At 51.4% G+C, this 23873-nt stretch overlaps 3 protein-coding genes across 3 annotated transcripts; 1 reads left to right on the top strand and 2 right to left on the bottom strand.

Annotated features, from left to right (window-relative positions):
- The first annotated feature begins 655 nt into the window (after nt 1–655).
- On the top strand, nt 656–10489 carry ehd1a (EH-domain containing 1a). The gene is made up of 5 exons (XM_066719065.1): nt 656–1352; nt 6248–6345; nt 8007–8419; nt 8557–8721; nt 8811–10489. The coding sequence occupies exons 1-5, from the start codon at nt 949–951 to the stop codon at nt 9345–9347; spliced, it is 1617 nt and encodes a 538-aa protein (XP_066575162.1). The 5' UTR covers nt 656–948; the 3' UTR covers nt 9348–10489.
- A 1530-nt stretch (nt 10490–12019) lies between these two features.
- map1lc3cl (microtubule-associated protein 1 light chain 3 gamma, like) lies at nt 12020–13885 on the bottom strand. Its single transcript, XM_066719066.1, has 4 exons — nt 13698–13885; nt 13443–13498; nt 12965–13071; nt 12020–12874 (listed from the first exon to the last, which is right to left on the bottom strand). The coding sequence occupies exons 1-4, from the start codon at nt 13753–13755 to the stop codon at nt 12706–12708; spliced, it is 390 nt and encodes a 129-aa protein (XP_066575163.1). The 5' UTR covers nt 13756–13885; the 3' UTR covers nt 12020–12705.
- Nucleotides 13886–16901: 3016 nt separating this feature from the next.
- Nucleotides 16902–23477, bottom strand: kcnk4a (potassium channel, subfamily K, member 4a). Its single transcript, XM_066719064.1, has 7 exons — nt 23241–23477; nt 20047–20534; nt 19799–19916; nt 19531–19691; nt 19222–19408; nt 18662–18798; nt 16902–18568 (listed from the first exon to the last, which is right to left on the bottom strand). Exons 2-7 carry the CDS (start codon nt 20233–20235, stop codon nt 17858–17860), a joined length of 1503 nt encoding a protein of 500 aa, XP_066575161.1. The 5' UTR covers nt 20236–20534; nt 23241–23477; the 3' UTR covers nt 16902–17857.
- Nucleotides 23478–23873: the final 396 nt, after the last annotated feature.

Genomic DNA, 23873 nt, shown 5'->3' with positions numbered 1-23873 from the left:
ACAGCCACTAAACCAGACAGACCAACAACCAGACAACAACCACTCAAAAACACATCTACACAGCACTGCCACACAGCCACACATAGATGGGATTTCACTTTCAGTTTCGCTGTGACTCTCTGGTCTGTTGGAATAAAACAAGGTCAGGCTGTTGCAGAGTGAAGGCGAAACCCGCACTGGAAAACATGGGAGATTCCGTGCTGTCAGTCGCAGGGGGGGGGTGGGGGGGCAGCTGAATCGCATTCCAAAAACTTGGACACGTGCAGAGAGAAGATCAGGCAACATTTTGGACAAAGCATTTTAATATAAAGCGAATGCAAAGACAAAGACAACAACCACAGACCTGAAATACACAAAACACAGCCCTGTATACTCCGCAGGCCCCGAGCAACGCTCAAACGCGTCAGCCAAACTTTGGATGCCGATGGTGTACATGCAGTCAATCACCGCGCCTGCCCTGCCCAAGATGGCCGCCGCTGACTTCGCAGACCCCGCAGCCAATCAGCGGCGCGCAGACCCGGGTCACATGAAGGTAACCAATCCGCGGCGGGCGGGGGCGGGGCGTCTCTCCCCTCCTCACAGACGCGCAGTCGGGCAGTCGTTCGGTCGGCGGGCGAGCGAGCGAGCGGGGCGGCGGAGTACTTTGATTATTAATTAAAATACAGTAAACTATCCCTTATTTATCCGACAGGAGAACCACCAAGACAAACAGCGTGGACATTCAATTCCACAAGAGACAAAACCAAGAAAACAAAACCCCCACAGACAGACCGCTATCTGGCCACCCTCGGAGAGAAGGCGCTAGAAAGACGGCAAACTTCAGAAACACGCCCGAGTGCCAGACAGCGCGACGGAAACCTCAGCGGAGGGCAAAGCCGGACAAACCGCCGACCACCGCGCAGCGCCGCACAGACGACCCCCCGCCCCGGTGAAAGCACAGCCGACAACATGTTCAGCTGGTCGACCAAGGATGGGAAGCGCAAGAAAGACCCGGAGCTCTTCCAGACGGTGTCGGACGGGCTGCGGCGGCTCTACCGGAACAAGCTGTTCCCGCTGGAGGACACCTACCGCTTCCACGACTTCCACTCCCCGGCGCTGGAGGACGCCGACTTCGACAACAAGCCCATGGTGCTGCTCGTCGGGCAGTACTCCACCGGCAAGACCACCTTCATCCGCCACCTCATGGAGCAGGACTTCCCCGGCATGCGCATCGGGCCCGAGCCCACCACCGACTCGTTCATCGCGGTGATGCACGGCGAGCAGGAGGGGGTGGTGCCCGGCAACGCGCTGGTGGTGGACCCCAAAAAGCCCTTTCGCAAACTCAACGCCTTCGGCAACGCCTTCCTCAACAGGTGAATACAGATCGCGGTTGTTGTTGTTAATCGCAGTTGCCCGCCGCTTTTGAATACTTCTGACCCGTATTGATTGAGTTGATTGATTGATTGATTGATTGCGTTCTTTCAAGGAAACGTTCTCTTTTTCCCGTCACTTCCATTGCAAAAGTTCGGTGTTTCCCTGAACCCCACCCCCCTCGCCCCCAGCTATATCCGACCAAAGCACCCTGGCTGTGTACGGGACAGTTTTTGCAGAACTTGGTCCTTGTTTGCGTTTTTCTGTCGTTTCTGTATTTTCCTTTTGATCTGAACCCTGACTCAGATGACAGTCTAGACTCACAGCTGTGCACTTGATTGTGGATCATTAGATGTATTGCTGTACTTCAAGTGCTCACTTTTCTTCTGTAAGACGTGGCCCAGGCGGACAGGGGAGGGGAGGATTTTAAAGAGACGGACAGTCGTGATTTTCTGACGGATAAGGTGGGGTGTCCCGTTACTTCATCTGCGCGTCGCACGTTGGCAGGTATTTGACGGCAGGCGTGATTGATGGTCCTGCTTTACCCGTCTGTGTGGATCGATGCGTGCAGTGAGAGCGCGGATCAGACCTTTCAATGGCAATGTGTTGGTCTATTCCCGTCATTTCTAAACGCGATTTACGTGTCTTCCGTTGTTTGTGACTGGGGTGAGACCGACCCGCCCGCCCGCATCTCTCTGGGGACTGAAGTCACCTGCTCCGCCGCCCCGCGGTCCCACGGCTTGCAGCTCGACTCGCTGGGCCGCAGGGTGTGTCCTGCCCCCGTGTCCACGCCGTGCACGGCTGCGTGAAAAAACAAACTACAGTTTCCCTTCCCATTGTCTTTGGGCTTGAAATGTTTTTGCAAAAGCACGCAGTACAGTCGATGCAGTATCCGGGAAATAAACACAGAGCAATACTCCATAACACAGTACAGTACATTAAAGTACAGTATAACACACTTCAGTGCATGACAATACAGTTCAGTGCCATGCAGGATGGTACAGCACAGTCCCTGAGCTCAGACAGGTCACTGTTTTCAAAACTGAGCTGACTCAGCAGTCAGAGGGGTGAGATTTGGATTGACTACCTCACATATGTATGCATTTTATTTATTTATATAATGCCCTGAGGCCTTCGTCCCACCTGACTGCCATTCAAAACAGCAGCAGGTTCCTGCAGGCGCCTGCATGGAGTCGCAGTATCAAAGTCACACAGGGTGGCCGTATACTGCGCTCTACTGATGCCCTCGCCGCTAGGGGCCACAGTGTCAATGTCACACAGGGTGGCCATATACTGTGCTGACCTGTGCTGTACTGACGCCCTCACTGCTAGGAGCCACAGTCTCAAAGTCACACACAGGCCCAACCACATGACAAACCACAGAGATGCACTGCAAGATACAGTGACCGTGGACTGTATATTACAGCCACAATCACAGCAGGTTTTTTTTTGTGACACTGCTTTACAGTCAAAGTGGGATTGTGTTGTAGTGCAGGGCTGCTGTAGAGTCACAGTGGCATGGCACGGGAGACGAGGCAGGGTAACAGTGGGCAGAGTGCACAGGCTGCAGAGGATCATGGGAGGTCACCAGACTCTGAAACCCGAAAACTGGGCAGCCACTGATCCGTTCTGTGGCATACAGGCCATGCAGCTGAGCTTGCACCCAAGTCCACTGGAAGGAGGCGAGTGGAGGGGGGGCAAAACAGCAGCAAAATCTCGTTCTGAAGTCCAGTCACAAGTGCCAGCAATTAAAGCCTCCTTGTGCAAAGTTCAAGGATAGCCACCCTGTGCCTGTAGCTCAAGAGTCCCAGTGTCAATAATTAATTAAAACCTAATGAACTGAATCTGAGCTTTTTAAAACAATTAGTATTTGTTTTTTCTTTTCTTTTCACAGACAGTGTGAGTATGTGTTATTATTGAGCACGGTGTTTCGTGAGGGGTGGCGGGTAGAGAAGGGAACACAGAGTGGAGGAAGAGAGAGGGGGTTGTATTGGGTAGTGTCACTCTCTTGCGCTGGGCTGGGCTGTAGGGCAGGCTGACATAATGCAGACTGGGCCTACACTGGGCCTGTCCTGGCAGAGACGGACAGTGAATGTGTGTTTGTGTGCGTGTTTGAGGCCTGGTGCTTTGGGAAGCCTGGTTGTAGATTTCTCAGTCAGCTGCTGGGAGACATCACTGCCCTGCATTCCAGCCCTGCGTGTGTCTGTGTGTCAGAGAAAGAGATACGGGGGGAGGGAGATTGAAGGAGGAGGAGGAGCCGGGGGTTATGGAAAAAAGGAGTAACTGAAGAATGAAGAAGAGGGGAGTGGGAATGCAGAGTTATAGTGGAGGAATATTGAGAAGACAGAGAGAGAGAGAGTGTGAGTGTTTAACAGTCGTTTTAAGGCAATGCTGACGCCAGCAGATGTCTTGACAAAATCTGTCGACTCATGGAACAGCCAGCTAACCCCCCCTCCGTCCCGTGTGATCGTTGGAAACTCTGGCCCCTGGTTGCGGGGGAGAGCAGGGTATCCCCAGAGATAGTCCTGACCTGATTTTGACCTTAGCACTGACTGAAGTACTATTCTGCACTGCACTGAATGACTGAGACAGCAACTGAGAGACTGTACTTTACTTCAGTTGCTTGTACTGTACTGTTATACCATACTTTACTGTACTGTACTGACTCCCCACAGAGAGGAGAATGAGAGAGACCTTGACATTTTTATGCAATACTGTACTGTACAGAAGTCTGAGTTACAAAATTTGCTAGAAGGTTACATTTTTTTTTAGAAAGAATGAGAAGTTTGTTCATGATCTTATCAGGTTCAGCAGTATGCTTCTCAGAAAGCCTGTTAATTAAGCAAGTTGGCTTACTATGGAGAAGCTACACTGTACTGTACTATATTACAGTGTGCTGTACCATAGTGCGTCAGGATTAGGGACACAAATGTCTTTACAGTGGGGGATTTTTTTTATTATTATTTTCGTTCTGTTTATCAATCAATCTCCCTTCTCTCAGTCTGCAAATATTTGGGTCCAGGATTCGCTGTGCCTGACCTACAGTAGCTGAACTGTGTTGTGTTTTCATGCTGGTTAAACGAAACCAAACCATTAGAAACAAATACACATTTTGTGATGCTGGCCCAACTGGCTTTGAGTGCCCTGAACCGTTGCTGGTGACTGAAGACTTGAAATCCTGATGATTCTTAGAAGGGGATGACAGTGATACATGAGATAAGAGGGGTAGGAATGTCTGGATATGCTGCTCTGTGATTGGCTGGATTCTCATACATGATTCATGATGCACTGTACTGCACTCGAATGCACTGGCCCCTGCAGAGACAGTGGGGCTGGGAGGAGCTCAGGGTGGCCCTCGCCTGTCTGCACTGAGAGCACAGTGAGCACAGCAGTGTTTGAGAGGGTGGGGGAGTGATAGGTGTAGGCTAAGCAACAACCATGCACTCGCACACTGCCACAGATCTTCACTTGCACACACCAACGCCGCGCAGTCACTAGTGTGTTAACGGGGCACGCTTGTCTCTGGGCGGGCCGCTGTGCCTGTCTGTGCCATCTCGGTCTCTACGCGCGGACAGAGAGAGAGTAGGGGGAGAGAGAGTGAGAGAATGCAGGAAACAGCTGTGTGTGTGAGAGAGCGAGGGGGAGGGAAGGAGATGTAAAGGCAGGGGGAGGGAAAAGTTTTTCCAAGCGAAGGAAAAACCCATCGTTTGACCAATGGGTAGACAGACGTACTCCTTGAGTGTCTTACTGCAAGTTTGACTCCCAGACAAACAGACACACACACAGACAGACAGTGATACTCGACACAGAGGGACAGACGGACAGAATGATGGATGTGTACACAGAGTGTGTGTCTGTGTTTGGGGTGGCGGGGGTGGCTTTCCAGCGTGTGAGAAAACCATGGAAAACTACTGGAAATGTTGATCTCCCATGGAAACAGGAAGAATAAGGGCCTACTGGAACACACTGACACACTCTCAGGGTTATTGTCAAGGAAGGACTGAACAGTACACGCAAAAGCACACACACACACCAGGCCAAAAATGCAGCACACCCCACAACACTGCAGCGCTGCTGCTGGTGTGCCCTGAGCCCGACCCTAGTGCCCCAGTCTTGGCCTCGTTGTGTGTGGCTCTGTTAAACCGCCGAGAGATGTACAGTGCATCTTCTCACAGAGAGGGTGAATGAGGAACTTGCCATGTTAGAGGGTGATGAATTGAGAGGAAGAAACTACTATTGTACAATCTGAGAGAGAGGGGGGTGGGAGATTGCGCAAAGAGCTCGGCAGAGAGTGAAAGGGAAAGTAAAAGTGTTTTTCCTGAAAGTAAATGGGAGAGAGAGACTGTGAGTGTGTGTGTGCCGCTCCCTCTGTGTATTTACGTCTTTCTCTCTCGCTCTGTTATCTCAATGATGTGTTTGTGTTTTTACTGTCTGTTTCCAATTCGATCTGAGTGGGGGGGGATGGGGGAGAGAAGAGGATACTGATTGGAGACAGGATAGTAGGAGAGGAAGTGGGAGAGAAGATGATGGAGTGAAAGAGAGGGGGGGTAGGGAGAGAAAGGGAGGGGTTTCATAAATGTTTTTGTTTACTTTTAGAAGGGGGGTCCTCTAATTGTCTGATTATCCCCTCACTTTTATAATTATCCTCTCTTTCTTTCTCTCTCTCTCTCTCTCTCCATCCCACTATAGCTCTCTGTCTCCCTCTCCTTCTCTTCCTTTCTCTCAAATTCAAAATTTGCTTTATTGGCCTGACAAGTTTACACCAGTAAAGAGAATATGATAAATAATGAGTACAAGTTAAATAGCTATACAGATTGGACAGGTGTGCCGGTATTGTACCTGTGTGTCCAGACATTCACAGGGCTGGTGTGCCTTCTGCTCCCCCCCCCTCTCTCAGGTTCATGTGTGCCCAGATGCCCAACCCAGTGCTGGAGAGCATCAGCATCATCGACACCCCGGGTATCCTGTCGGGAGAGAAACAGAGGATCAGCCGAGGTCAGCTCTCCCCTGCCTCCCCCTCTCTCTGTCTTCTAATGCCTTTCTCCTGTCAGTCTCCCCTCAAATCGCTCTCTTCCCCCCTCTTCCCTCTCTCCTCCCTGCTCTGACAGAAAGGCAATGGGGAGTGAGAAAGGAATAGAGAATCTCTCTCTCCCCCTCTTATTAGTACAGTCTGTTCCAGCAGGTGGGCTGTCTCTACATGTTTGTAGTGTGTAAGGGTGTCCCTCTCGCTGTGGTTGTGGGTGTGGGTGTGTGTGTGTATGTATATGTGTGTGTGTGTGTGTGTGAGGGTGTCCCTCTCCCTGCGTGTGTGTGCGTGCGTGAGGGTGTCCCTCTCGCTGCATGTGCGTGCGTGCGTGTGTGTGTGTGTGTGTGAAGGTGTTCCTCTCGTTACGTGTGTGTGTATGTGTGAGGGTGTCCCTCTCCTCTCGCTGTGCATGTCCATGTCCGTCTCTCTCGCTGTGCGTGTGTTATTGAGATTATGCTTTGTGTTCAGAGATGGAAACTGTGATCTCACAGGTCCCCTCCCCTCCGACACTGTGTTGCACTTACAGGAAGTGCACAGTGGGGTCACAGCGGGGTTGTGCTGCCCACCCATTGTCCCCCTCTACATTGGATTGCATCCAGCGCACGCACACACACAAACACACCAACTGACACACTGACTGACTGACTGACTGATGGACTCATTTCCTGTGGTTTGCCACAGGAGCGGATGTGGGAGGAAGCACGGCGGGGAGTGATTCACACTCATTCCCACCCTGGTCCACTCTTTGCCTCTGTAAAAATAGCCCTGCTCAGCTGTCAGTCGCCCCCCACTGGTGTCAGTTTACTATTCTGAGCTGTGGGGGTTGTTGGTGTGGGGTCTGGACTGCTGCAGATTCCTAAAAATAGAGGAATGCAGTGTATCCCCTGCCCCCCTGCTTTGGCTCCCTCTGACATCCTTGACACAGAGAGAAAGAGGAAGAGAGGAAGTTCTTACACTATTTGTATCACTCATCGGTGTCTCACACACGTACAAACACGCTCGTTCGTTCATTCGTTCTTTTGTTCGTTCAGGTCAGTTCAGTTCAGGTCAGGTCAGTTCAGTTCAAATGGAGCTTTATTGGCTTGACAAACGTGGACATTCCTTAACACAGGGAAGTGCCAGAATGACCTGTTGGGTCAGGAGTATCATACAGAGTGGCACAATACTATCCAGCCCAGGCCAATAGAGCAGCACAGCGCTATGGTTACATTGGGCTCAGCAGCTGTAATGGTGAAGGCAGGTTGGCCCAGTGTGGCCCCCTGCAGTCCGGTCCGACACAGCGCAGTACTGACACTCTGCAGTCAACTGCTTTCTGTGGACTTTACCCCCCCAGAGTCTGGTTACCAATTAACTATAAAGTCCGACACACTACACCACAGCACAGATCTCTCTCTCTCTCTCTCTCAAGGAGGTTAGAGGAAGTTCTCGGACTGTTTGTCACTCAGATGTCTCTTGCTTGCTCACTTACGTGCTCACTGTTCACTCTTGCTCACACATGCACCTCCCCCCTCAGAGGGAGACTCCACTCAGACCAGGAGCCTGCTGTACCTATCTATAATTACACACTCTCACACACACACACACTGCTGTACACACACAATATTAAGTCTCCCCGCCTCCGCCTCCCCAGGCTATGACTTCGCGGCGGTGCTGGAGTGGTTCGCGGAGCGGGTGGACCGCATCATCCTGCTGTTCGACGCCCACAAGCTGGACATCTCAGACGAGTTCTCTGAGGTCATCCGGGCCCTGAAGAACCATGAGGACAAGATGCGCGTGGTGCTGAACAAGGCCGACCAGATCGAGACCCAGCAGCTGATGCGGGTCTACGGGGCCCTTATGTGGTCGCTGGGCAAGATCGTGAACACGCCCGAGGTGGTGCGCGTCTATATCGGCTCCTTCTGGGCGCAGCCGCTGCTGGTGCCCGACAACCGCAAGCTGTTTGAGGCCGAGGAGCAGGACCTTTTCCGGGACATCCAGGGGCTGCCGCGCAACGCTGCCTTGCGCAAGCTCAATGACCTGATCAAGAGGGCGCGGCTCGCCAAGGTGAGGGGCAGGGGATGGAGGGAGAGGGAAGGGAGGAGAGATGGGAGACAGAGGGAGAAAGGGAGGTAGTGAGTGGAGGGAGACAGGGAGCGAGAGGGGGTGTTGGTGTAACTGTGGTACCCCCTGCCCCTCCCCAGGTCCATGCTTACATCATCAGCTCCCTGAAGAAGGAGATGCCCAATGTCTTCGGCAAGGAGAACAAGAAGAAGGAGCTGATCGCCAACCTGGGCGAGATCTACCTGAAGATCGAGAAGGAGCACCAGATCTCCCCAGGGGACTTCCCCAACCTCAAGAAGATGCAGGTACCCTACCGCACTCTGACGCACTGTACCACACTTTACTGCCTTGTCCCCTCCTGTCCTGCAATATTAACCCCCTCACCCCCCCCCAGGAGCTGCTGGCTGTGCAGGACTTCACTAAGTTCCAGACGCTGAAGCCGAAGCTGTTGGACAACGTGGAGGATATGCTGGCCCAGGACATCTCGCGGCTGATGACCATGGTGCGCCAGGAGGAGGCCGCCATGCCCAGCCAGGTGGTCAAGGGCGGCGCCTTCGAGGGCACCATGAATGGGCCCTTCGGCCATGGCTATGGAGAGGGCGCGGGCGAGGGCATCGATGAGCTGGAGTGGGTGGTGGGCAAGGACAAGCCCACCTACGATGAGATCTTCTACACCCTGTCCCCGGTCAACGGCAAGGTGTCAGGCGCCAGCGCCAAGAAGGAGATGGTCAAGTCCAAGCTGCCCAACACGGTGCTGGGCAAGATCTGGAAGCTGGCGGACGTGGACCACGACGGGTACTTGGACGACGAGGAGTTCGCCCTGGCCAACCACCTGATCAAGGTGAAGCTGGAGGGGCATGAGCTGCCCGCCGACTTGCCTGCCCACCTGATACCGCCCTCCAAGCGTGGCGGGGGAGGGCAGCTGGAGTGAGAGAGTGGAGGGGGGGAGGGAGAGGGAGAGTGTGAGTGTGAGAGGGGGGTGGGGAAGGAGAGAGGCAATGGGGGTGTGAGTGAATGGAGAGGGAGAGGAAGAGTGTGTGTGTGTGTGTGTGTGTGCGTGCGTGAGTGAGTGAGAGCAAGCAGGGGAGGAAGAAAGAGAGGGTAGTTGGGTGTGTGTGTGTGTGTGTGCGGTTACTAAACAAATTCACAAGTTGGGGGGGAGTTGGGAAGTGTTGGGCAGGAGGAGGGTCGGGGCGGGGGGTGCTAACCGACACTACAAATCAGATTAAAACCCAACTCAAGAGCAGGACTGACACCCCTGTGAGCCAGGAAGAGGAGGAGCCAATGCAGCCACCCCTGGCCCCGCCCATTCAGCCTGGTCAATTGTGCCTGTATGTTCTCCTTTTCGATTTTATTGGCCGATCCAATTTCATTTCCGTCTTCTGTGAGAGAGGAGTCCTGTTTGTTCTTGTTCTTGTTTTATTATATTTTCAATTTTCCTTCCTGTTTCCATCACACTAACGGGAAGGGTGCTACTGCAGTGCATTGTGGGATAGGCAGCAGGATCCCCCTCCCTCACCTGGCTGTCTACCAGTCCAACTGGTGTGGTTCCCGCTAATGACATGGCCGGCCATCAACCTCATTCTAACCACTGTGACATCATCAACCAGCGCCAAGCACAGAGGACAGATCGCAGCACAGGTTGGCACAGTCACGCTGCCGCCTGTAGCACAGAGAGACTGGGAGAGGGCCTGGGAGTCTGTTGGCGCTGGGCTTGCTGTGTCTCGACTCTGGGCTGGGCCGTACAGTTTGAGGGGGGTGGTTAACCCCTGCGGGACTGAAGGACAGACTGGTATACATGATTGTATGTCGTTATATATAGAGATAGATATATAGAGAGATAAAATGTGAAAGGTAGGACTGAGAGGTGTGCTGTCAAGCTCAGTTTCATCATTGTGTTTTTCATTTGAAATGGGTTCATTCCTCTGAACTCTCCAGGGCCAGGGCTGGAGACCCTGTTTTATATCTTGACATTTTCTTAACCCCTTGGGTGCCAGATCCAAACCATTTTATTTTATTTAACCAAAGAGACTCTAAAACTTGTAAAATAAATAAGTAAGCTAATGCAAAAAACACTTGTCTCCAGTCTGTGTCCAAGTCTGCACCTGGTGCCCACCGAGCTGGGGAGGACATTCAGGAACTTAAAACAATCTTCACACACATTTACAAAAATGACATTTGTTTGTGTACGCTGTGTACATGGTGCCTCTCTGCCACGGAACGCGGGCTGTCGTTCCTCCACTTGACCGCTTGGTGGCAGTAGAGGACACAAAATGGGGGTGCGGCTCCTCTCCGCAGTACCACACTGCGAACACTATTAGGCGACCGTGTATAGAAGCATGGTCCTGTAGAGAGAAGGAGCTTAGATTTTGAGTGACTGTGTGTGTGTATAGATATTTGTATATCTAAAATATAGCTGTGTAGTGCAGTGCAGTGCAATATATAGCTGCTGGAAGTAGTGCAGCCATGTTTGTGCTTCAACATACAAACACTCGACCTCACACCCATACACGCCCATGTCACCCACACCCCCCAGCTGCCACACGCAAATGACTGCTGCCCCTCGACACTGTAAGCAACTTCATCCAAGTACCACAAACAAATGCTCTTGACAATCTCTGCACTTCCACAGCGAGCTGTACACCACCTGTGATCTTGTCTTGTTTTTAAAATTCAGGGCTGAACTAGAAAGGCTAGCAAATAATTGGGCTATATTCAATCAAATATTGGAAAAAATAAATGTAACTGCAACACAAGTTCTGTGCATTGCCTCAGACCTCCACATCTGACAATAGCATGTTCACATTAAGATGATAACATGCAGTCAGCTGTTTGTGGAAGGCCCCTGTGGGAGGAGCCCACGCTGTATTTTTTAAACTTAATTTGATCATTTTTGATTGGATAAAGCCCTCTTATTATTAATCCCATTACAAGATGCATAAGGAAGATGATGGGAGGATTTGTTTACAATTCAGCTTCACTAATGATGTCAAAATGCTATATTACTCTACATTAATTTATTATACAGTATATTTGTCTAGTTATCCTAGGCCTTCACAGTACAACACTGGCTGTACTGCGTTGCGTTGCGTTGCGTTGTGTAGTGCTGTGCTGTGCTGAGTGGTTTACTGTCCCCCTCCCCCTGTCCCTCTTCATGGCAGAACACTCCAGTTCCAGAACTCTGAGTCTGGGTGCCAAAATCGACAGGCCGGTGTGAACGGGCACCAGATCCATCTATAGCCGAGTCACACCTACATGTCAACCCCTCCCCAGCCTGCCCTCTCGCTCCAGCACACTCCCGACACGCTCCTCTCAGCTCCCCACCCCAGAGCTCGGCTGCTGTGCAGTTTTGCCGAGGCTGCAACTGTCTGTCCCATTTGACTCCGCTGGCCACATCGATCATCAAAATTGACATCGATCCAAACTCAGACAACAAACTACATTTTCTTAATTATTTATACAACTATTTATTTATTGTTTAATTCGTTTTTTCCTTGGTGGCTGTGAGAAACGATTGTGAGAGAGTAACAAAAAGAGACGGAGAAGGTGGCAGAGAGGAGATAGAGGCAGATATTTAATAAATAAATGGACAAAGCACAGTCAGAGAGAGAGAGAACTGTTTATTGGTAATTTGTCTTTCTGGTGAAGTGAGGACACAGTTACAGTGAGTGACTACCAGGGGGAGCTGTGTACAATGGGAGAAGAGCATAGGCTGGGGGGGGTGGTTGTGTGTTCAGTTTTGCCCCCACTTGTGCCCTTGTTTGCTTTTCAAGTGAGCCTGGCCATTAAGCCACAGCCCTGCAGCACACAGGTCAGTACAACACAGTACAACACAATTCACCGGACTAGTATCTCTCTTCAGCTTACAGTAACACAACTGTGCAGACAGCTGTGTGGTTCAGACAGTCCAGCACACACACTGACACACCTGCCCAGGTCGAGTCCAGCACACATGGACGGGTCTGTGCGTTTCCCCTTCGGTCAGGAGGTGACAGCATCGGGGGACTTCACATTTTAACAGTGGGTGAAGAAAGGTCAGAGGTCAGGGCAGTCCACCCAGAGTGACCTCTCACCCTTCTGCTCGAGTTGTGTTGCTATGGTCGCCCAGGCGCACGTTGCTCCTCTTGTTGCCACAGCTACGGAACAGCATGGACCCCCAGCATGAAGTGATGTCACACACCAGACAGGCCAGACAGGACTAAGGCCATGGCACTGTAAGCTCCTGAGAGGAAGTGACATCATTGTGTGTGTGTGAGAGTGTGGAGAGAGGGAGAGAGAGGTTGGGGGGGTCAGAGGGGAGCCCCGAAGGCGTCCTGCGAGGCGTAGCAGAGGTAGAGGAAGCCGTCGCGGTCGTGGTGGGAGGTGTACACCTCCGCCATGCTGGAGGACAGGCAGCACAGGGCGCGGCCCAACACGAACACAAACAGCGCCTGCGTGCCGCACAGCACCACCCGTGAGCTGAGAGAGGGAGAGGGGGTTAATACAGACACTGCAGCACATGAACACTGGACCGTTAGAGACAGTTTCTCCCAGTCCCCCCAGTCTCACCGCAGCAGACAGATGAACTGGCCCATTGTCATTTCCTGCGGCACCAGGAACTTGGTTTTGTCCAGCGGGGGGAGCACCGTCTCCCCACTGTAGCGCTCCACGATCACCTGCAGCGCAGCACAACACACTGTTACACAACAGCTCAACACACTGTTACACGCTGTAGCGTAGCCAAGGTGTGGCCAGATAAGGCAGTCACCCCCCCATGGTTTGTCACTTTGTCAGCACCACCATCCTCTCCCCCCTTTGTGATCTTGCCAGCTCCTCACATTTTGCCCCAGTGGCATAAACCAGTGGTTACCCAACAACACACTTACACAACAGCCCAACACAACACACACTCTTACACAGTGCAACGGTTAAACATCCAAAACACAGCTCTGACCCCTTTACACGACTGACACACACACAGCTGATGGTGATACTGCACTTTTGTAATGCTTTCTAAATCATATTTCAGGCAGACAGACTCACTCACCGGTATTTTGTTGGGGAACTTTGAGCGGATGGTACAGACCTCATGTTTTCTTGTTTCTGAAAAAGAATATAATTGATAGGTATTGCAAATACTGATGCAACTAATATTACAATACTTATGATTAACATCAGCAACAATAATCCCAGTAACCACGTCCAGATGTGGAACACAGTGTCTCCCGGTGTCACAAGTGCAGAGACAGACTGACAGACACAGAGGGACAGAGACCCACAGACACGTCTCCTACGACTCTACCGAGGCACTTTCTCTGTTTGAAGGTCTTCAGTTCATGTGATTTCTCGAAGGGCGGCATGCTGCTGTCCGGGTCTCGGTGTCCTGCGGCGGGTCGGTCGCTGCCCTGGGGTCCTGTGTGGCACAAGTCCCGCCGGACCCCCGCTGCACTCCGCACTTATAGCCCCGGAGGAGGAGGAGGAGGAGACAGCAGGGGCAGGAGGAGAGAGATGGGGTGGGGGGCAGCTGGACTGGACTAGATTAGACTGGACTGGTAACATACACACACCATCTCAGACCAGGTTCACACACACACACACACACACACTCCTCTGCGTGTCTGTCAGCAGGGTGTGTTGTCTCAGTGCATTGACAGCCCCGCTAATAGCGCGTCATGTGTCCTATGGGACTCGTAACACATTCAACGGACCGTGTGATGACGTCATTCCCAAGTGCGGTACAGGCCCAGGTGGCTGATGGCCGGACACTGACTGCGGACAGCGCAAATACGTACTCACTCACTCACACACACACATATGCATATTCTGCAGTTTTCACCGCCCCCTGGTGGGCACAGGCGGGTACGACACCTCCGACTGGTTGCTGGGTTTAAACTTCTTACCGTCTCAAATTTCACTCCTTTCTTCATTTCCCCTTCCCTTCAAATCTCTCACTCATTCCCTCTCTTTCTCTCCCTCTCTCCTCCCCATTTCTTTCTATAAAAGCCACCAATAATAATAACGGTAAATGATAAGAGATACAATGACTAGACCTAAGAAAGTTGACAAACGAGAGGAGGCCATTCGCTCCATCGTGCTCGTTTGGTGTCCATTAATAACTAAGTGATCCAAGGATCCTATCCAGTCTATTTTTAAATCTTCCCAAATTTTCAGCATCTACCACATCGCTGGGGAGTTTGTTCAGATTGTGACGCCTCTCTGTGTGAAGAAGTGTCTCCTGTTTTCTGTCTTGAATGCCTTGAAGCCCAATTTCCATTTGTGTCCCTGAGTGCGTGTGTCCCTGCTGATCTGGAAAAGCTCCTCTGGTTTGATGTGGTCGATGCCTTTCAAGATTTTGAAGACTTGAATTGAGTCCCCACGTAGTCTCCTCTGTTCCAGGGTGAAAAGGTTCAGTTCCTCAGTCTCTCAGTAGGACATTCCCTTCAGACCTGGAATAAGTCTGGTTGCTCTCCTCTGAACTGCCTCTAGAGCAGCGATATCTTTCTTGAAGTGTGGAGCCCAGAACTGTCCACAGTATCCAGATGAGCTCTAACTAGTGCATTGTACAGTCTGAACATTACTTCACAATGCACTAGTAGACCTCATCTGGAATTAAAGTTGAAGATACTTTTCCTGCAGGTGGCATTACCTGTTTTGTATGATAATATTACTGGGTATTAATTATTGTTATGGTAATATGCAGGTTCATATAAGGAACAGTTTGTAATTGAAGTAGTACTGGTATAGTTTAGGTTATGAGTAGTGTGCATCAGTAGCCGTTTGTAAAAGTATTATTCACCAATAATGCGCACTGCAATGCGTACAAACATGATACACAGATAAATAAAACACACAAACCCCTAAAACAGTGAGAATACTCAAATAAAGGTAATTAATTATGAGAATAACAATACAGACCTTGTCAACTCCTGTGACAATTATTTTTCATATTTGTAGTAGTATATGTATTCATTAGTATTATACACCAATCAGCCATAACATTATGACCACCTGCCTAATATTGTGAAGGTCCCCCTTTTGCCGCCAAAACAGCCCTGACCCATCGAGGCATGGACTCCACTAGACCTCTGAAGGTGTGCTGTGGTATCTGGAACCAAGACATTTAAGTCCTGTAAGTTGTGAGGTGGGGCCTCCATGGATCGGACTTGTTTGTCCAGCACATCCCACAGATGCTCGATTGGATTGAGATCTGGGGAATTTGGAGGCCAAGTCAACACCTTGAACTCATTGTTGTGTTCCTCAAACCATTCCTGAACCATTTTTGCTTTGTGGCAGGATGCATTATCCTGTTGAAAGAAGCCAATGCCATCAGGGAATATCGTTTCCATGAAAGGATGTTCATGGTCTGCAACAATGCTTAGGTAGGTGGTACGTGTCAAAGTAACTTCCACATGAATGGCAGGACCCAAGGTTTCCCTGCAGAACATTGCCCAAAGCATCACACTGCCTCCGCTGGCCTGCCTTCTTCCCATAGTGCATCCTGGTGCCATGTGTTCTCCAGGTAAGCGACGCACACGCACCCGGCCATCCATGATGTAAAACAGAACGTGATTCATCAGACCAGGCCACCTTCTTCCATTGCTCCGTGGTCCAGTTCTGATGCTGATGTGCCCATTGTAGGCGCTTTCGGCAGTGGACAGGGGTCAGCATGGGCACCCTGACTGGTCTGCGGGTACGCAGCCCCATACGCAACAAACTGCGATGCACTGTGTGTTCTGACACCTTTCTATCAGAACCAGCCTGAACTTTTTCAGCAATTTGAGCTACAGTAGCTCGTCTGTTGGATCGGACCACACGGGCCAGCCTTCGCTCCCCACGTGCATCAATGAGTCTTGGCCGCCCATGACCCTGTCGCCGGTTCACCGCTTTTCCTTCCTTGGACCACTTTTGATAGGTACTGACCACTGCAGACCGGGAACACCCCACAAGAGCTGCAGTTTTGGAGATGCTCTGACCCAGTCGTCTAGCTATCACAATTTGGCCCTTGTCAAAGTCGCTCAGATCCTTACGCTGCCCATTTTTCCTTCTTCTAACACATCAACTTTGAGGACAAAATGTTCACTTGCTGCCTAATATATCCCACCCACTGACAGGTGCCATGATAACAAGATTATCAGTGTTATTCACTTCACCTGTCAGTGGCCATAATGTTATGGCTGCTCTGTGTATAGGCGGAGTGTTTGACCAGTACTTTAAAGCAGGGCAGCTATTGGCTGTGAATCCTCACTGCTGATTGGCTATCGAAGTTACGATTCCCTGCTGATTGGCTGTCGACTATTTAGAGCCACTTTACGCTTCGCAGGCAATTAAGTTGTGAATGTTCCAGCAGTGTGGTCAGTGGAATTGTTGTGGTTTTCAATCGATTATAAACAAATAAGTATTGATCATATCCGTACAAAAAGCACAAGCAATTAGGTATTAGCGTGTGCAGCGCAGGAGCCAGCGCGTATCCAACTTGATTATGATAATAAAGATCTCGCGAGAAGTGTGGAGGCACACCAGTGAGGACTTTATTGATTCAACTGCAAAGGTCAAGACAGACTGATACATCAGGACAGGTCAGGACACTTTAGGACAGGTCAAGAGAGGTCAGGAGAGGTCAAGAGAATACACACACCCACACCCCAACACTGTTTGTGTGTTCACCTTTGGAAGTGTAGAGAGACAAACACACACATACTCTCACAGAGACACCCACACAGAAACACATACACACAGAGACACGCACACAGATACAGATACACACACAGAGACGCCCACACAGACACACTGTGCTAGGTTGTAGCTCAGAAGGCACTACAGTTTGTACAGGCACATGCTGTCCTGTCTCGCCACCCTACAGCTCCCCCTGCTGGGCATGGATGTTACTGCATTGTAACCATATCACTGTTCTGGACTAATACCATTATTTTGTGCAACACATCTCTGTACTGTAAACCTGCGTAGTCCTGTTGCACTGTCCTGTGTTTTCACCTGGTCTTCCTCAGCCCCTGTTCACAGACACGTGCAGTGGGGACAGTGGGGTGGGTGTGCAGAGAGTGGCATAGGTGCGAATTGTTCCTCAGTGGGGAGAGGGTGGATACAGTGGAGTAGGTGTGAAATGTTCTCCAGTGGGAGGGGGGATCAGTGCAACACCATGCCATGCAGGACACACAAGGCTGGACCCAGGCCAGTTATGGCGGACAGGGTCAAAAGGTCAAAATGCAAAACGTCCAGTGTTGAAAATTCTAAAGTTCCAAAGTTCTACAGTTCCCAGGTTTAAAGTTCCAAAGTCAAGAAGTCGGAGGTCAGAACTCAGCTGTGTTCTTGACAGACTGACAGACTGATCGCTATATAGACAGTCAGTCAGTCAGGCAGTCTGTCTGTCTTTCTGTCAATCTGACACACTGACAGTCAGTCCCTCAGGCAATCAGAACTTTGGATCAGTCCCCCCCAGCCCTGAGTTCAGTTTCTCTGGGGGGGAGGGGGCGCCTGCGAGGGGAGCAGTAAGGGAGCCGATGGGGCAGGAGGTGGGGGTGGTGGCGGGTGGGGGTATATGTCTCCGTTGGGCTTGGCGTGACCGGCAGTGTTCCCGGGGCGGCGGGGGCGTCTGCGTTTGGCACGACGCACACCCCCCGGGAGAAGGGACCCGGGGATGGGGGGCGGGCGCCGGTGCGGGGGGCCGTCGGGGTCCAGGCGCTCGCTCAGTGTGTCCGACGACTCGTCGATGTAGGCCAGGTTCTCACCAAAGTAGTCCAACGGCTGCGAGCAGCTGTGGGGGTCTGTTGGGGGTGACAGGAGCAGCGCCGGGGGGGTCAGCGTCTTTCCCGGCACCCGCTCGCCCTCTCCGTCTCCCGCCACCCTCTCTGTCTGCGTGACCTCTGACCCCTCAGACCCGGAGGAGGAGTGGTCCTCCTCGTCATCGGAGTAGGAGTAGGAAGATGAGCCGCTGGACCCCGGTTGGCTGTCTGGGCCGTGGACTCCGCCCCCTCCTCCGTCCCCTCCCCCGCCCCCTCCTGCAGGCCCCACCCCCTCGCTGCGTGACCTCTGACCCCGGTGCTTCTTGCGGCGGCGGCGGGGCAGGTGCTGGTTCAGGTCCAGCCCGTGGGGGATCCGGAAGTCGATGTTTTGGATGTTCTGGGTCCAGTCAGTGGCGTGGGCCCTCAGCCCCTCCATCTGACAGAGAGAGAGAGGGGAAAGATTGTGAAAACTCAATGCATATTTTCTTGGACAGCACTCTCTCCCCCACCCAACCACCTCCCTCTGTACCTCAGCCCGTGTCTTCTTGGACAGAACGCGCAGCCAGTTGCCGATCATGGTGAGGATGGAGGCGAAGTAGGCCAGGCCCAATAGGATCCAGAACCACACCAGCGGCTTGTACCAGTGCTCACTGTCATCCCGGTCCCCTGGGGCAGAGAGAGGGTCGGGTTACTGTGCTCTGTATTTTACGGTGGTGTAGTGTAGTGTAATGTATTGTACTGTAGTGTAGCGTATTGTCTTGTTCTACTACCCTGTGCACGGCTGTTCTTTACCACATTGTGTTGTGTGCTGTGTTCTGTGTGTGTGTGCTGTGTGCTGTGTGCTGTGTGTTGTGTGTTGTGTGCTGTGTGCTGTGTGTTGTGTGCTGTGTGTTGTGTGCTGTGTGCTGTGTGTTGTGTGCTGTGTGCTGTGTGCTGTGTGCTGTGTGTTGTGTGCTGTGTGTTGTATGCTGTGTGCTGTTTGCTGTGTGTTGTGTGTTGTGTGTTGTGTGCTGTGTGCTATGTGTTGTGTGTTGTGTGTTGTTGTGTGTGTGTTGTGTGTTGTTGTGTGTGTGTTGTGGTGTCGCTCACCTGCCACATAATCACCGAAGCCCACGGTCGTCAAGGTGATGACCACAAAGTATGTCGCCTCGAGCAACGACCACTTCTCCACTTCCTGAAACACCAGCGTTGGCAAGGCTACAAACAGCAGGCAACCAATCAGGATGAACAGCACCGCTGAGATCACACGGATGATGTTGGGGCTGACCTTCCATTTCTGAGAGTGAGAGAGAGAGACAGAGACAGAGAGAGAAGTTGTTATGTTTAGAGAACCCTGCCCATTCCTCCACCTTTCCCCCTCCCTCCTTCCCTCCCTCTCAGATTCCCAGGAATCCCCACCAGGAAGACTGCCTCTATCTTCCCGATGCCGCGGCGCAGCCCATTGCCCAGGTGATCACCCACGCCGGCCAGCAGGATACCGAACATGGGGATCCCGATCAGGGCGTAGAAGATGCAGAAGATCCGCCCACCTTCCGTCTTGGGAGAGATATTCCCGAATCCTGGGAAGGTAAAATCAATCAATGAATAAAATATTCTGGAAAGGAGCCCGGGGGGTGTATTATGGTATATTGTGAGACGAAGGGGATGCTGAGACACACAGACTCACCGATGGTGGTGATGATGGTGCCGGAGAAGAAGAATGCGCTGGACAGGTCCCAGCGGCTGCTGAAGGAGGAGGCGTTGCTGACTGGGTCGACCCCTGACCCCACTGCATCTGCCACCTCCTGAGATACAGACAAAGATGACCAGGGCTCCCCTCAGTCTCACCTGTATGAGCAGGCTTCTCCCTCTGTCTCTCCCTCCCTCCCTCTCTCCCTTTCCCCCACTCTCTCCCTCTCCCTCTCTCAGTCTCACCTGTATGAGCAGGTCGAGCTCGAATGGGTTGACGCAGGTGTGGTTGCCCAGGAAGTCGCTCTTGGCCTGGATCACGTGGCTGTGCGTCTGCGTCTCTCGCGGCGCCTCCAGCGTGCGGAATACCACGGCGCCCAGCACCAGGTACAGCAGGACGGCGGCCAGGATGGCCAGCAGCGTAGAGCACCGCATCCCGGCTAAAGCCCCGCCTCCTCCGCCCTCCTGCTCCCTGCGCTCTACGGCACTCCGCCTCCTCTCCTCCTCCTCCGCCTCTTTGTTCTTCTTCCTCCCTCCTCCTCCTCCACCTCTTCCTCCTCTTCTGCTTAGAATGGAATCCCGGGAGCCGTAGCTGGGCAACAGTCGCTCGGGGAGACGGTCAAATTCGTCGTCCTCCTCCTCCTCCTCCTCCCTCCTGTCGTCATGGCAGTTGCCGTCACGGAGTCGGTGGAGGAGGTGGGGGTGGGGTAGGGGGTCAGTGACAGGGTGTGGCACTGAGAGAGAGAGGGAGGGAGAGGAGGAAGGTTAGTCCAGGAGGGGTTGAAAAAAAAGAGAAAACAAGTGAAAAAGAAAGATTAAGTGAGTTGACACTGAACAGAACTGTACAGAGAGAGGGGGTTGGGTGTCTGGGGTTAACCAAGAATTACTACCCTGATTGAAAGCTTTGGTACATTAACACTGAGATCAATAGAGAGAGAGAGAGAGAGAGAGAGAGAATACGAGCGAAGGAGTTATCTGTCAGATACATTATATTAGCACTGCACAGAGGGAGCAGAGTGAGAGACCGGGAGAGTTAGTTAAAGAGTTAGATCAACTTGAATGTTATCGGACCTTAAATAGGAATATTACATTTGAGGGGGGGATTGAAACAGAGATGCACTTTCTGCTGGAAATACACTGACAAATGAAAAGTATACACCCCAAATTCCTGAACCATATCAGAGACCTCACACTCCTCCCAGAGAAAGAAAAAGTCCCATCCTTCTGGGAGAGGAAGAGAACACTTCCGGTGTGTCTGCCTGCCACAGCCTGAGGGACAGAGGGTGGACAGCCTGAGGGACAGTCTAGAGATAGTGTGTGGGTAGTCAGGGGCACAGTGTGTGGACAGTGTGTGGACAGTGTGTGGACAGACAGGCCCTGCTACTGCTGCTGGGGAGGGAGGGGGCAGTTGTTAGTGTTGTTTTTTCTGTTGTGGGAGGGGGACTTTAATAGGACTGATAAATGTTTATAATGAATTATTATTATTATATATATTTTTTAATTTAGGTAATTATTTTAATGTTTAAATTATTTATATATTTCATTTTTATTTACTTAATTATCTATAAATATATATTTTCTTGTTGTTTTATGTATCGCCTGTATACCAGAGGAAGAGGTCATGCCAATAAAGCTCAATTTGAATTTAATTTGAATTGAATTTGTGTGTGTGTGTGTGTGTGTGTGAAAGAAAGAGGGAGAGAAAGGGAGGGTGGGGGTGTCTGGTGCTAACCAAGAATTACTTCTCAGAGAGAGAGAGCACGAGAGGGACAATTGGTAGAGGAAGGAGAGAGAGACTGATACCAGCACATTCGTTACAGTACATAGACTTAACACTGCAATAAACCTAACAATGAAAGAGACAGAGAGCATGTGAGAGAGATGCACAGAGAGCACACGCACACGCACACACACACATACTCAGACACACAAACACACACACACTCTCACACACACACACACACACACACACACAGCCACTGGGAACAGTCTAAGACAGATAGAGAGTTGTGTTTTTGTCCAAACTGTGTTTTCTTTTCTTTATGGATTTTATGAGTGGATGACAAACAAGGAGGTGTGGGTGTGTGAGAGAGAGAGAGGGAGAGTGGAGGAATAAAATCCATGATCAAGCAGTGACGGACGAGGGGATGAGGTGAAAGGAGAAAGAGTAGACAAACAAAGAAACAAAGACAGAGACCTGAACACCAGTTGAGAGATAGATAGGTGAAGATTATATATACTGTACATACTTCACACCTGGAGTATATGTACTGCACGCACCATGCACCTGGAGTAAATATGCTGTAAACAGTGCACACCTGGAGTAAATATACTGTACACACTGAACACCTGAAGTAAATATACTGCACACACTGCACATCTGGGGTATAAGGACTGTACACACTGCATGCCTGGAGTAAATATACCATACACACTTCATCCCTGGAGTATAAAGACTGCACACACTGCACACCTGGGGTACAAAGACTGCATACACTGCACACCTGGAGTAAATATACTGCACACACTGCATACCTGGAGTATACATAATGTACACACTGCACACCTGGAGTAAATATACTGTAAACAGTGCACACCTGGAGTAAATACACTGTACACACTGCACACCTGGAGTACAAGGACTGCACACACTGCACACCTGGAGTAAATATACTGTACTCACTGCACACCTGGAATAAATATACTGTACACACTGTACAGCACAATATAATATTGCCACACCCACACACTATGCCCAACTAACACCTGACTCTGACACTCTCTCTCTCTCTCACACACACACACACACTGTCTGACTATTTCCAGCTCATTCATTCCAAGTCAAGTTGATTAATGCGCTTCCCAGTGCCCCCCCCCCACATTCTGCATATCACCCCCCGGCCCCAGTGCCAACCACTGAGTCACCCCACAGAGAGAGAGAGGGAGAGTAGGAGAGCAACAGGGAGAGAAAGAGAGAGAGAAACAGGGTGAGTAGGAGAAAGGGAGAGAGAGAGAGAGTGAGTTAGAGTAAGTCTGAGACACAAAGACAGGGGGACAGGTTGCCGTTACCGTACTTGACCAAATGCAAAATAAACAACAGTGTGAAAGTGTCGATCTCTCCCACTCTCTCTGCACCCTCCCTTCTTCTCTCCCTTGCCCCATCACTTTCCTACCATCTCGCCCTTCATCCCACTCCTCTACCTCTCCCTTCCTCGCTCCCCTACCCCCTACCTCCTTCTTCCCCTTCTACCCCCTCACACTCCCTGCTTCATTCACTCCCTCACTCTCCCCTGCCGCTCCATCTGTCCCCTTCCCTGCTACCCCTTATCTCTCGCCCTCCCTCCCTTTCTCCTCCTGTCTGACTGACACTCCAGTGTGCAGCTGTTGACTTGCAGTGTGAGAAGCGAGTGAGTGTGCCGAGACAGGAGCCCCAGTCTTACCTCAGGTTGGGAGCAGTGCTGTCCTCTCCCCTTCTCCCCTCCCTCCTTCCCTCTCTCTCTCCCTCCCTCTCCAAGGACCGCCAGTGTCTGGGAGACTGTGCTGGTTATGTCTGAGTGGAACTCTGCCTCTCTCCTCTCTCCTTCTCTCTCTCTGTCTCGCCCTCCTTCCTTCTATCTCTCTCCTCTCTCTTGCCTTCTCCCCCCTTCTGTCGCTCCCTCTCCCTCTCTCTCTGCTGAGGAGCTGACGGTAGGATAGCTGATACTGTACTATATTACACTCCCTCTCCCCCCCCCGCAGCCAGCCAGGGAGGGAGGGAGGGAGGGAGGGAGGGAGGGGCTGCACTGCAGACATGCTCAGCCAGGACACGGCGGATGCCTTCTGTTTTCTTTGGCCCTTGATCTCTGTCTGTCTGTCTATGAGTCAATTTGTGTGTCTGTCTGTCAGTGACTGTGTCTCTGTCAGTGTCTGTGTGTCAGTCAGTGTCTGTCTGTCAATTTGTGTGTGTGTCTGTCAGTGACTGTGTCTCTGTCAGTGTCTGTGTGTCAGTCAGTGTCTGTCTGTCAATTTGTGTGTGTGTCTGTCAGTGACTGTGTCTCTGTCAGTGTCTGTGTGTCAGTCAGTGTCTGTCTGTC

Source organism: Amia ocellicauda, chromosome 12, assembly GCF_036373705.1.
Source record: "Amia ocellicauda isolate fAmiCal2 chromosome 12, fAmiCal2.hap1, whole genome shotgun sequence".
In the NCBI taxonomy this organism is placed as follows: Eukaryota; Metazoa; Chordata; class Actinopteri; order Amiiformes; family Amiidae; genus Amia; species Amia ocellicauda.
Note: the sequence above shows the minus strand (reverse complement) of the source record. Positions and strands in the feature narration are given on the sequence as shown.

What these genes read in the sequence shown, in the direction of transcription:
- ehd1a (XM_066719065.1), top strand. Translation starts at nt 949, where the DNA reads ATGTTCAGCTGGTCGACCAAGGATGGGAAGCGCAAGAAAGACCCGGAG. An exon ending in GAAACAGAGGATCAGCCGAG is followed by an intron (nt 6,346 to 8,006) that starts GTCAGCTCTCCC and finishes CCGCCTCCCCAG; the next exon opens with GCTATGACTTCGCGGCGGTG. An exon ending in AGAGGGCGCGGCTCGCCAAG is followed by an intron (nt 8,420 to 8,556) that starts GTGAGGGGCAGG and finishes GCCCCTCCCCAG; the next exon opens with GTCCATGCTTACATCATCAG.
- map1lc3cl (XM_066719066.1), bottom strand. Translation starts at nt 13,755, where the DNA reads ATGCCGCCCTTCGAGAAATCACATGAACTGAAGACCTTCAAACAGAGA. An exon ending in AGTTCCCCAACAAAATACCG is followed by an intron (nt 13,072 to 13,442) that starts GTGAGTGAGTCT and finishes GCTGCGCTGCAG; the next exon opens with GTGATCGTGGAGCGCTACAG. An exon ending in CAGTTCATCTGTCTGCTGCG is followed by an intron (nt 12,875 to 12,964) that starts GTGAGACTGGGG and finishes TCCCTCTCTCAG; the next exon opens with CTCACGGGTGGTGCTGTGCG.
- kcnk4a (XM_066719064.1), bottom strand. Translation starts at nt 20,235, where the DNA reads ATGCGGTGCTCTACGCTGCTGGCCATCCTGGCCGCCGTCCTGCTGTAC. An exon ending in AGCTCGACCTGCTCATACAG is followed by an intron (nt 19,917 to 20,046) that starts GTGAGACTGAGA and finishes TCTGTATCTCAG; the next exon opens with GAGGTGGCAGATGCAGTGGG. An exon ending in CCAAGAAGACACGGGCTGAG is followed by an intron (nt 18,569 to 18,661) that starts GTACAGAGGGAG and finishes TCTCTCTGTCAG; the next exon opens with ATGGAGGGGCTGAGGGCCCA.